The sequence below is a fragment of the Cryptomeria japonica genome, chromosome 11 (genome assembly GCF_030272615.1).
Source record: "Cryptomeria japonica chromosome 11, Sugi_1.0, whole genome shotgun sequence".
NCBI classification, from domain to species: domain Eukaryota; kingdom Viridiplantae; phylum Streptophyta; class Pinopsida; order Cupressales; family Cupressaceae; genus Cryptomeria; species Cryptomeria japonica.
In genome coordinates, this window is record NC_081415.1 from 687159315 (window position 1) to 687171972 (window position 12658).

Consider the following 12658-nt stretch of genomic DNA (forward strand, 5'->3'; position numbering starts at 1 on the left):
ACAACTTGGACAACATTTTGAGGCCCCACCATGTCAATGCATTCTATCAAGATATTGGCAATGAAACTTGCATCTTTCACTTGCCCCTCACAATCCATTGCTTTCAAAAGCATTGCCCTTTTAGGACACATTGCTATAACATTGATCAATGGCTTATTTTTACAATCTTTCCATCCATTAGAAACAACGGTCACACCTGTTTCCTGCCATGTATCTTTGATGACCTTCAACTGTGACTCTATGAATGCTTTCTCCTTTGCCAATAAGGTGGTTCTCACCTTTTCATACCCTGGACAAACGTAATCAGAAGGTGTATTGCAAAGAGTATGCACCATGTCCCGAAAGTAAGGTGATCTAACAAGGTTGAAAGGAAGCCCATTGCCATAAAGGCAATGTCTAATTTTGGAATCTGCAATCTCTCTCAGTTCATTGTTGAAGGCAAAATCCAATGGGCCTCTTTTCCGTGAAGCCACAACATTCTAATTCTCTACTGCAATAACTGGTGGGTTTTGCATGAAAGGATGTGAACTAGCTGGTCTTGTGGAGCCAATGCTACTAGAAGGCCTCTTAGACGTCGAGCTTGGATGGACAAGAGGATGATCAGTCTTTGCTTTGCTACTTCTCCTATCAGCTTCCTCTTGTTCTCTAATATATCCCAAAACTAGAGCTTTTGGCAGCCCCCTGCCATTTGATTCCGTACAAAATTTTATTCCACGCCCAGGGATGAAACAAAGGTGGCCTTTCACTTGAAAGTATGAGCTGGTATACTCAGTGCCACAATGGTTGCAGTGCCAAACAAAACCCCCACCACCAGACATTTGCTTGATCATTGTTGTATAATACCAAAGTGGTGAATCTTGATCAATTTTAAAGGGGTTATTTTCAGTTCGGACATTTGCAACTGAACTAGAGCTTGCACTTGCACTTCTAGTTCCAATCATTATGTATGATTATATGAATAATGCACCAAAAATAAAAAGAGAAAGCACAACATTATTGAAAAAAAATATTAAAATTTCGGCATTATGACCCCATGCTATGCATACAAAGTGTAAAAAAATATACAAGACTTCTTTAAAAAAAATTAAAAAAACTTGGAAAAATTCTTGAAAACTTGAAAAAAATTCAGATTCACTTACCTTTGATGGCTAAATCTTCCTTCTCCAGTGATTCCTACGCCTTTGATGTGTGTCTCACACTTTCGTAGTCGTCACCTTCGAAGAAAAATACGAAAACTAAGAAACCTGACTGTAGAGAAAAAATCTTCAAAAATGCAAGTAGAATGAGTTGAATGAATGCATGCATCAAAGGGGGGCGGATTAGGGTTTATATGTTAAAATAGGATTAAAAAAACTGATTTTTAATTGTTTTTATTTGTTTTCTTACCCGTGGGCCCCGTTTTTGGGAACCCACGGGCGTTGGTTCACCTGGGTCCTCCTAGGTTCGACCTGGGTCCCATCCGGTTCCTGCCCAAGCGGCTAGGCAGGACTCGGGTGGGACCCAGGTCGAACCAGGCTCGGACCAGGATCGGGCATGAACTAGGACCGGGACCTGGGTATTTTAGGGAAGAACTGGTATCTGAGCATTTTCAGACTTTTTATACTCAAAAATCAGACTTGGACAGCGAGATGGGTTGAAACATCATTCATTTTCTAAGTTTGGAAGGGTGTTTTCAGACTTACACATCAAAATCAGACTCGAAAATCAGGTTTTCTGAGGATAAATTTTCCTGATTTTGGTCAAATCTCTTGTATTTTCCAGAATTTGTGTTATCTAATGTTGAATTTCTTATTTTCACGAGCTTACAGCTCTAAAAACTATTTGAAATTAGAACCTTAATTAATTCTGGAAAATTATTTGTGAGGACAAAGTGAGGAACTTTGAAGTGTTTTGATGGGGTTTGAATTTCTACTCGATCAAATGGTGATCAAATCATTTCAAATGAAGATCAATAACAAAGTAGTCCTTATAGGCATCAAATTTCCATCGATTGAAGGAATGGACAAAGTTAATGCAGATGTTTTAGGAATTGATCTGTCCTTATGATGATCGATTTCCCACCAAGGTTGAAACAAGGTTTATCCCATAGGTGTTTGATTCAATATTTGTTTGTTTTGCAGGTTTGCTACAAGGAAGGGACGCATGATGATTAGGGCTTGAGGTGAAAGAGGATTGCCCAAGGTAGGGAGGAGACTTGACAAAGATGTTTTTTGAGGAGGAAGATCAACATTTCAAGGATTGGAAGAGGATTTCAAGACAGAGATTCCAAAAGTAGGGATGTGGACTAGATCAAACATGAAGAAAACTTCATCATGATGGTGAACAAATGAAGGAAATACAAATCCAAGACATGACCACAAAGGATTTCACATCAAGAAATTAGGAACTACATCAAGGAATCTCAAAGTCAAAGAACTTTAAGATGGGAATAGTTCAAGGAATTCCCTAACATAAGGATGAAATCCAAAATATCATAAGGAATTCCAAACATCATGAAGAATGTTCAAGGCAAATTGATTAAGTCTACAAGGCAAGCTGAGGTGGCATCATAGTCACCATTCGTCTAATCAAAAGGTATCAAGTCAGCATTCATTCAAGGATGGAACAAGTGACACGTGACGCTACATCAAACATTATTTATCTTACCTACCCTCATCTCTCATTGGCCAATGTAATGGTGGTTGTAACAAACCCTAATTAGGGTTTTATCTTGTACTCTTGGTCATTGATCTTGAATCAATCTGAGCCGTTCATTGTAATGAGACCTCTATACAAGTCTCAATGCTCTCATTTGTAAAGGTTAATGTTAGAAGAGTAGAAGAATAGTTGCTAAGGCAATTGGGAATTAGAAGTTAGAGTAGAGTAGAGTAGGAGAAGAAGAAATTGTTGCTAAACTTGGAAATAAATATACACTTTTCATTGAAGATATGGTGAAATGTGTTGTTTCAACAAGTCGCATGGTTTCTACTTCTCATTTGCTTTAATGTTAATTAGATGAATGAAAGATTTTGTGGATGATTAATGCTGAAATTCGCATATCCATACTACTAGCAGTTTGCTGATTGTAAACTTGCCTTGCGTGGTCAACTAAAATCCTTATTCAAGCTTAACTTCAATTGCTATTCACACATTGATATGCATTTTCTTGATGGTGTCTTTGTTGTTGTTGGTAGTTTGAACATCATATATTTACCTTAGAAGATTGCACTAGCATTGTGGAGTTGTTCATTGATGTCAAAGCAAAGTCTAGTAGAGTTTCACCTAATCATTCATTGCCTCTTACATTCCTAGGATTAGATTAGACTCTCTAAACCCTTTCCTTTTGTTCTTTCTTTGTTAAATGAGTTAGTCCCAAGTTCTAGTAACGTTCAAACATCCAAGCATTCAACGTAAGTCCCCTTGTGATTCCAGCATTATCACATCAAACCATTGAGCTTATCCATACGTCGAGACCCGACAGTAGAAACCTGGGAGTCTTCCAATTGATCACATAGTTTAGTATTTGGGAAGATTTTGTTCAATACAGGATAAGATACCTTGGTATTTTGTTCTGTGTTTGAGGTGCATAAAAAACACATCAACAAGGGTCAAATTGAGAGAACCCTTTTTGGCAATTCAAAGGTCCAAATTGATAGGACCCTCGCGTTGGTGCTAGTGTCCTACCCAATTTTACAGTTCAAAGGGCTAGGCATTGTAGGTTGTTATCAAGTTTGCTAATTGGTTCTCGAGACATGCACATTTTCAAATGATTAATTACAATGGTGCTAAACACCACGTGAATTATGATGGGTACACAATTTATTATGCTACACTTTCAACCCTTGTTTTCAATGGAGATTGTATTCTCTTTTCAATTGTGATTGGCTTTGGCTACTACTAGCCAACCTCAACTCAACAATGCATCATATTTTTTTTTCCTTAATGAAATGACCACAAAGTTCAACAAAAATGCTTGGGTTCCAATAATTACCTTTTGTCCCGTTAAAATTCCAAGTACCTTGATACCTTGCTAATATACACACACTAGTTGAAAAGTTGGGGGCCAAATGGTCGGCTTGTCAAGACTTCTCCAAGTGTCTTCCAGCATTATGTTCACGCTAGACGTGACATCAACAATTGTATTGGCGAGATTCATTCCAAGGATCTCTATATTCACCACGCTAATTTCTTTGTTGTGTTGACTGCTAGTAACATTTGATCAATCGCTCAGTCCCTTGATAGTGGAGGTTCGGTTATTGGATCTTCATTTTCACTAGATTCCAATAGAGCCATAACATGCATCGTCTCATTTTGCCCTGATACGATAGAATTTCAAAGTTTAGGAATACTTTTTAAGAAATCCACTACTTTAACGAGTATGATAGTTTGAAGTACTTGCCTTGTAATATTTTTATTGGATTGCAATTGATTTGTTACCATACTTGTGTTTTCATTTGAGCGGTGGCTTTCATTATCTATAGCATTCTCCACTTCAACCCTTCTTCATGAAGCCTTCCTTTTTCTATGTGTGGATCCAGGTACATAGCCTTCTTTGCTTGGGCATGAGTAATGGCCAATACTTCATTTTGCCTATTAGCATCAATTAGGTTGATGCTAGCCTTTTGTTTCAGACATCTCGTGTCTTCATGGTCTCCAGGTCCACACCATTTGCACAATAATTGCACTTTGCCCTGCTTGTTTTGGTAGTCTCCTGCAAAATGTCCCCATTCATATTGTTGACATTGTATGATTGAATTTTGTTTGGGGTTGTACTATATTTGACTTTGACCTCCTCTTTGATTTTGAAAACCAATTAGAGATGCATTCTGTGGCTTTGATGGAGTGACTGCTCTCCCTATGTAAAGATAATTTGTGTACTCCTAGTCTTTAAATTGTATGGGCACTCCTTTATTGAATGACCCATAACTAGACAAATCTCACAAAACATCTTTCTAGGACAATAACCTTTTCTTAGTTTTGCACTTAGTACACCATGGTTCGTTAGTTTCTTTTTTCCCTTCAATTCTTTCATCATTCATAGCATGTCCCTCCGAAATGCTTGTACCATTCTCGATTCTTTGTCATTGTTGTCGTCCAAACTTCTAGTTAACTCTTTATTTTATTGAGCGAGGACATTTTTTAAAATAAGGGGTAAACGCTTTTGACCTGGAGCTATGAACCAGTGAAGCCACAAACGGGGGACCTCATCCCCACACTTCACTTGTTCAAATCCACGAGCGCAACGCCCAGCAAGGATTTGAACCATGGTGGCCGCTTCACCAACAAAGTGTTTTAACCGCGGCACTACATGTCCGAAGACTATTGAGCGAGGACATTTTATCTTTACTTTATTTGTCCATTTCTTGATTGTAGGCTCTGGAATAGGATGAGAGTGGTATTACCTTCATCTTTTTTTTTAATGACAAAAGTAGACCTTCAATGAACAACTTCTTTTTTAGATTGTTAGTTAGTTCTGTTTCCAATTTTAGCAGCAATTCTCTATGTCTACAATTAAGCTTGTACATTTTTGTGCTTACCTTGTTTTGTATCATAAATTTCTACCACTTTTTCATTGTCATCACGAAGCAATTTAAACTCTTCTTTGAAGGTCCTCTTTAATCTCTCCCGTGTATTTTAGGAGGTTTGGTCAATTTTTGTATACCAGTCAATTGCTACACCTCACGAGGTGGTTGGAAAAGTTCATAGCCAAATTGCTTTATCATCTTGCCCATTTGATCCAAATTGTTTCACAAGTCACATGGACAACTTTTGCTTTTCTCCACTAGGGCTTACCATGATTTTATTGTAATGCAAACTTTGCACCTGGAATTTGCTTACTAGGCAGTTTTGATTTGAATGTTTCGATGCTTCTCGCGCACTCTTGGCCACATAGGAATCCTCTACTCTTTCCTCAACTTTGGTCTTCCACGCACTTGTTTCACCTTCAAGTTTTCTTTCATACATCCTTGACTCGACTTCTTCTCCTTCAATTAACAACCGTTTAATGCCTCAAAGGCTACACTTGTACAATTCTACGAAGGAACATGACTTTGGCTTCCAACTTCCCTCATCTAGAGAATGTTGTCTTGACTTTTCAACTTGATTGTGTTCTTGGGAAGGGCTTTGACTTGGGAATCATACGGTTGTATTTTCATCAAGTGTTTCTCATAATCTTCTCCTTTGGTTCCTTTGCTCAATGATGCTTAAAGATTGTTTGATCTCATGGTCTTGACCACCTTGTGGCCTCTTCTTGCCTTTATTAGAATCTAAGGACTTGAATTGCTTAAATTTGACTCGTTCTCTTTTAAGGCAACGACACCAAATGATTACAACTCTTTTTGATAAAACAAATACATAAACTGAAAATAGATATGACAATGCATACTAGATAAATGAGTAAAATGTTTTTTTATTCTTACAAGAATTTATTATATAAGAAGACCAGAGATGGCTAACCATAGATCGATGTCAATCCGACTAGATCATACTACCGTCCTTATTGATACACAATCAATTTAAAAGACTCGATAATTGCCAAGAGGAACACAATCATCAACCAACTGATGCTCATAACTACTTGAAGCTGACAAACAATTAATACATAGTTGGATTACCAGTTTATTGAAACATAATAGTAGTCATTGTAAGCTGACTACATTGTTGGTCTAAGTCTAGGGTTAAACTTTGTTTTCTATTTAACTCTACATAACCTCTCCTTTTCATTTATTATTTTCTCCTTTTTTCAAGGAACCCATAGGTTATTTTCTTATGTTTCTCATCTAGGGTTTCACTATGTGTGTTCCCTATTTCCTGTTTTTGTGCTCTTTTGTACTTTCTGGTTAAAGCACATGGAAATCTCAAAATACCTCCATTTTACAAGGGTGCTGCACCTCTCACATGCGAAGGAAATTCCCCCATTCAATGGCAAATTCTCTAATTGTTTTGGACAAATGTTGCTGCCCATTGGGCAAATAACTGGTTTTCAACAAACATCATGACGACAAATCTGTTTACCTACATTTTGAACCACATCGCAATCTCCAAAGTGCTCCAGTCTTAACAGTTAAGAGAAATGTATAGCTAGTTAAGATTGTGTCGTGCTACTCAACTCCCAACTATGGATTGTTAGTCTTTGCATACTATATCATACTTATGTGTAATGAACTTTAGTATTCTTCTAACAATTAATATTTCATGTCATTTGTCAACTCAAGTGGATGCCTTATATTTATTCTCCAATAAAAATGCAGATTCTTTAAATCTAAATTTGCCATGTTATTCTGACATACAGGATAAGGAAACTGCCGATGGGTTGACACAAGCCAAAAGGAAACTTCTTTACCGCGAGATTGCTACAACTGCTGAAACTGGATGGGACTTCAGTTCACGATGGATGAGGTGATGTATGGTAAAAATGTTACAAATTGTTTTATAGCATGTTTTAGTATGCAAACATAAATTATTGAGTGCATGCAGTATCTGGCAATCTTTTCCAATCAACCTGTTTTTCCCATGCTTGTTTGGCTTCAGAGGACAATGGAGATTCTTTTTAGTGCATCATGCAATTGAGTTGTGATACTTACACATAATGTGGCAGTTGCTGGAAATCTTTTCCAATTAACCTATTTCCCCCATGTTTGTTTGGCTTTAGAGGATAATAGAGATTTTTTTCAGTGCATCTTGTAGTTGAGTTGTGATACTTACATATAATGTTGGTCTATGCTTGTTTAAATTGCTTTTCATGCAAGAGTTTTCTAGCACTTTTTTCGCTTGTATATAGGATCTTTGTGTTAAAGTTGAGTTGTGATACTTGCACATCATGTGGCTTTAAGTTTGTGTAACGGTGTAACCTGCTTTGCATGCAAGAGCTTTCTAGCAGTTTTTTGGTTATATATAAGATCCATCATCCATGTCTGAAACTTATTCCATTTTTTATTCCAGTGATTGGAACATGAATCAATCCCAAGGTAAATGTGTGGGGTTTGAATTAAAAAAATGTTTTCCAATTAAGGTTTTGTTCTGTGTGGTCTTATTATCTAGTCCTCAGACACTTCAGATACCCATTCTGTTAACAAAAGTTAAATATGTAAACCCAGAACATCTGCTGTCACTATGTCATATCCATTTACAAAATCTGATCATGAATAGTGGAAAATTCATATATTTGACATATATATCTGTAACATCATTCCCTTTTAATGAGAGCTTGTTATCATGGTTCCCGATTTCAGTTAGATACAACTTGTTAGGCCAAAGAATGAGAGTTGGCCCAACACCCTGCAAAACTTGACAAATTAAAAAATACATAAAATATTTTTCCAATGCTTGTTTGGCTTCAGAGGACAATGGAGATTTGTTTTAGTGCATCTTGCAATTGAGTTGTGATACTTACACATAATGTGGCAGTTGCTGGAAATCTTTTCCAACTAACCTGTTTCCCCATGCTCGTTTGGCTTTAGTGGATAATAGAGATTTTTTTTAGTGCATCTTGCAGTTGAGTTGTGATACTTACACATAATGTGGCTCTATGCTTTTTTAAACTGCTTTGCATGCAAGAGTTTTCTAGCAGTTTTTTGCTCGTATATAAGATCCATGTGTTAGAGTTGAATTGTTTTACTTGCACATGATGATGCGGCTCTAAGTTTGTGTAACCTGCTTTGCATGCAAGTGATTTCTAGCAGTTTTTTTGTTATATATAAGATCCATCATCCATGTTTGAGACTCTGTAATGTCCCCAATTTTTAAGGCGACATTTAATTAAATTGATTTTTTATTAAGTTATCAAAATATAAATAAAATATTCATACGATGACTTAATATAAAATAATTTAATTAAATAACAATAAAATATTATTATAAGGCCTATTTAATAAAGTTCTCTAGTTGGCTTGATCTCCTAGATGTTTCTTCGAGGGCTTTACAAGGTCTTGGGGTTGTAGTAAGGGCATGCTTTTTGGATTTGATAACGACAAATGATTTTTGCTACGTTACTCGGGGATGTGTCCCCGGTTTTTATTTTTCAGGTGTCCTCATCCCGGGGATAGGGGACTCCTAGGGGACGTCCGCATAAATTTTGCTTATTGGCAGTGAATTTTTACAATGAATTCTATAAGCAATTTGACTTTGACTCTCAATTTAACACAAATTTGGCATAAGAACTCTGCTAGTTCTTATATGTAAGGTTCTATAATGTATATGTGCATGCTTTATCCATTTTTTCACATGAATATTTGAAATTTCCTTATATATTTTAATTTTCCCTATTTTTATACAGCTGTCCCCTAGCTGTCTCCAAAACTGGCAAAAATAATCACTATCTCGAAAACCCGTAGCCCTGTCCCTTGCCATCCCCATCTGAGAAACTCGGGGTAACATAGGATTTTTGGGGATGAAAACCTTTAGGAGCTGACAAGAGAGTTGGATGGAACCCTAGCTCTTCCAAGAAAGGTGGATTCGTGACAGAGTCTACATCTGAGACAAATTTGTGAAGTCTCCATTGGAGACAAATTTGTAGAATTAAGTTTTTTCAAAATAAAGGGATGGATATTTTATTAGACGGTTATATTTAGGGTTGGACGGCTAAATTTTTGAGGTATGATGTTATTGCTATTGTTTGAAGCATAGTTGGAAAACTCAGACTTGCCGCAAACTCGGCAGCCCAAAAATTGGACTCGGACTGGCAAAAACTCGAGAAAGGACTTGGCAAGCACTTGGCAAAAAAGAAAACTGTAGTTTTACAAAAAAACAAAAATAAATTAATGCATTTAGAGAAAATAAGAGCCATAATTGAAACATTACACGTCATATGATCTCCAAACACTAATGTAATGTCCCTATTTTCGTGAGCATCAGAGTTCAAGGGATTAGCCTATTATTTTGACTCTTGTAGGCTAACATGTTTGGATAGAGAGTCTTAGTGGCAGTTCCACTTCTTCAGTTCAGTCTTGGGTTCAGTTCCAAGGCCTTTGCAGTCAGTGTGTGGACTTAGTTGAGAGACTTACTATTTATAGTAAGTTAATCTGGCATTAGTTTTATCTTTAGTTAGGGCACCTGGAGACATGGGGGTTATTCAGTGTTGACTCCAGCTTCAGACGACACATCAAAAGACTGAATATTGAGGGAGATATTAATATTTTAGTGGTTAAGTTATTAAATTAACTTATATGGATATTATAAAGTCATAAAGTGACGTTATTAAAATTAAAAGCCACTTAAACATTATAAAGTGATTTTTATTAAATCACTTAAGTGAATTTGGACGCCCAAAAGAAAATTAAACTATGGAGAGTAAATTATATACATGTAAATGTATTTAAATTACTTTGGGCGTACTTTCTTGGGAAACGTGCCATTTGGAGTTATTGTAAACTTATATTATTAACTTTATTAAAAAGTGGTTCACTTAAATACATTTATTGATTATTGATTAATTCAATAATTCAAAAGGGTGCATCCAAGTGGGGAATTAATTCAAATGTTGCATAAAGTATATTAAATACATTTTAAATGTATTTAACTACCTTCAAGAGGAAATCACACTTTTTGGAGAATTATGCTCTTTTGGGTTTATAAAGGCAAAGCAAGCAATTCAACCTCAATTATTAATTATTGATTATTTGACATTTCTTGATTTTGCACTGTGGATTGTTTGAGACAAGGGTTTTAAAGGGTTTTGATATTATATTTAACATTATATTATATTAATATAATTATAATAATTAATAAGAGTGGTGTCCCTTGGTGAAAGGGGCACCTCTTGCATATATATTTTATGAGATATGTGATCTCATTTAAGCATGTAATAATCTATTGAATAAAAGTGAATAATATATGATTGCAATATGAAAGAACTTGAACATGGTATCAGAGTAGGTACGAAATCCGGGAAAGGTCCTGTAGATTTCCTATTAACACTTCGCACAACAATCATCGGGTTGAGTTGGAAAGGAAGTCAAAGTCACAAGAGTAATATAAAGGAGTTGATATTGTCTAAAGTTGACCATAAATGAATAAAACAACTATGATAAGCCCAATGGTGGAAGTTGGAAATAAAATTTTATGTCCAGCGTGGGATACATACGCAGATGATAATGGAACAACAATCGGTAGATTAAAGACACCGGTGAAATAAGATTTGGCGAGCAGCGACTTGTTTATCATGTCTTTTGATGATCAACACATGTGCAAGATCAAACAAGGTAATCGACAACACACAAGAGTACCATGCCACTCGATTCAATGACTGTTATGGAGATGCAACTTCTTATTACATTTGGTCGGTTTAAAGAGTAAAGGAATTACTATGATTCAATAAAATGCAGCGATCTACTTGAATATTTTAAGATGCTCAAATTCATCAATAATTATAGAAGACCCTGTTGATATATTGATCGACTTCTTCAATCTATGATAGTACGTCTCGATCAGCAATAAAAGAACAACAATAATAATTCGAAGTTGAGAATCAAGTTAAGAACAAAGAAGTGATTAATGATGGAGAAAGCAATTATCATTATGAACAAAAATAAGCGATCATAAGGAACGATTATGCTAACGTTAAAAGATTCATGAGTGTATGGTGCGCAAAGCTTATTAGAGACTCAATTGTGACGTGATTATGCACAACGACTTCTCAAAGAATGCAGCGTAAATGTTTTTGAAGACAATGATTTATATTTCAAATTAGTGACTAATACGAAGGCAGTGATTTCATCATCAATAAATTAAAGTTTGATTACAACAGATTCAGCTCTATTGCATCCTGCAACAGAATTGCTCATCCAAACTGAAGAATTGTCGCAGAAGGAATTGAGAGAGGACACTCAGTTCTGGACAAAATTTGGAACTCGATGGACTAGACCTTTGTCCTTTACCTTGACTGAGAATCTGCAAGACGAATCAAATAAAGTGATCTAGAATAAAGGAAAGTCCTAAACTCTCAGCAGCAATAGAGTAGGTTGATTCACCTGTCATTGGAGTCATTGGAGACAACTCAGACTTGATTGCATTCCTGGAGCAAGATACCTTCCTTAATCGGGACTATATGAGCAGGGTATGCTTCCGTGACAGAGGGAGCAGCTAGAGAATCTGCTTTATTTGATTTCCAAGGATCTTGGTCATATTAATTCAGGGGGAGTAAACCATGTCGAGATGGTTTCTCCAGTGATTAAGAAAATGTAGCAGTTAGAGAAATATATGATTAATGAGATAGAGTTCAATGCGATATCCCTGGATAGATGGATATTTGGTGAGCTTGGGATTCACCAAGAATGATGCAAACCTTCGAGACAAGCTTAGAGATATGGAAAATGAAGCCTTAACTGAGAGGGAGGCTCAACATCAGTGATCTTTTGTGATTTGATAACGTATTTCTCTTTGAGAGAGACTTGAGGTGTAAGCCCTTAACTCCACCCGTTGATATGGTTCATGGTGGATGTCATGTGTGTGATGCCATGACAACACCATGTGAGAGAGTCCGTGGTAATTTTCTTGTACTTGTGTGTTTACCTTTGGATGAGCCATGGTGAGTATCATTGTGAGGTGACGATCTCACAATGATGAACACCTGTGCATCTTACCATCATTGTGAGGTGACGATCTCATAATAATGGTTGATATCTCGTGAGGTGATATCCATGGATAAGCCATAATGGTGGATATCACGTGAGGTGATATCTAT

General features: G+C 36.4%; 1 protein-coding gene across 1 annotated transcript in view; it reads left to right on the top strand.

Annotated features, from left to right (window-relative positions):
* The window catches only part of LOC131038143 (probable trehalase), an 86873-nt gene that overhangs the window by 33026 nt on the left and 41189 nt on the right, over positions 1-12658 (top strand). The window contains exon 5 of the mRNA XM_057970475.2: positions 7271-7377. Coding sequence (XP_057826458.1) covers positions 7271-7377 — 107 coding nt within the window. The remainder of the gene's footprint in view (positions 1-7270; positions 7378-12658) is intronic.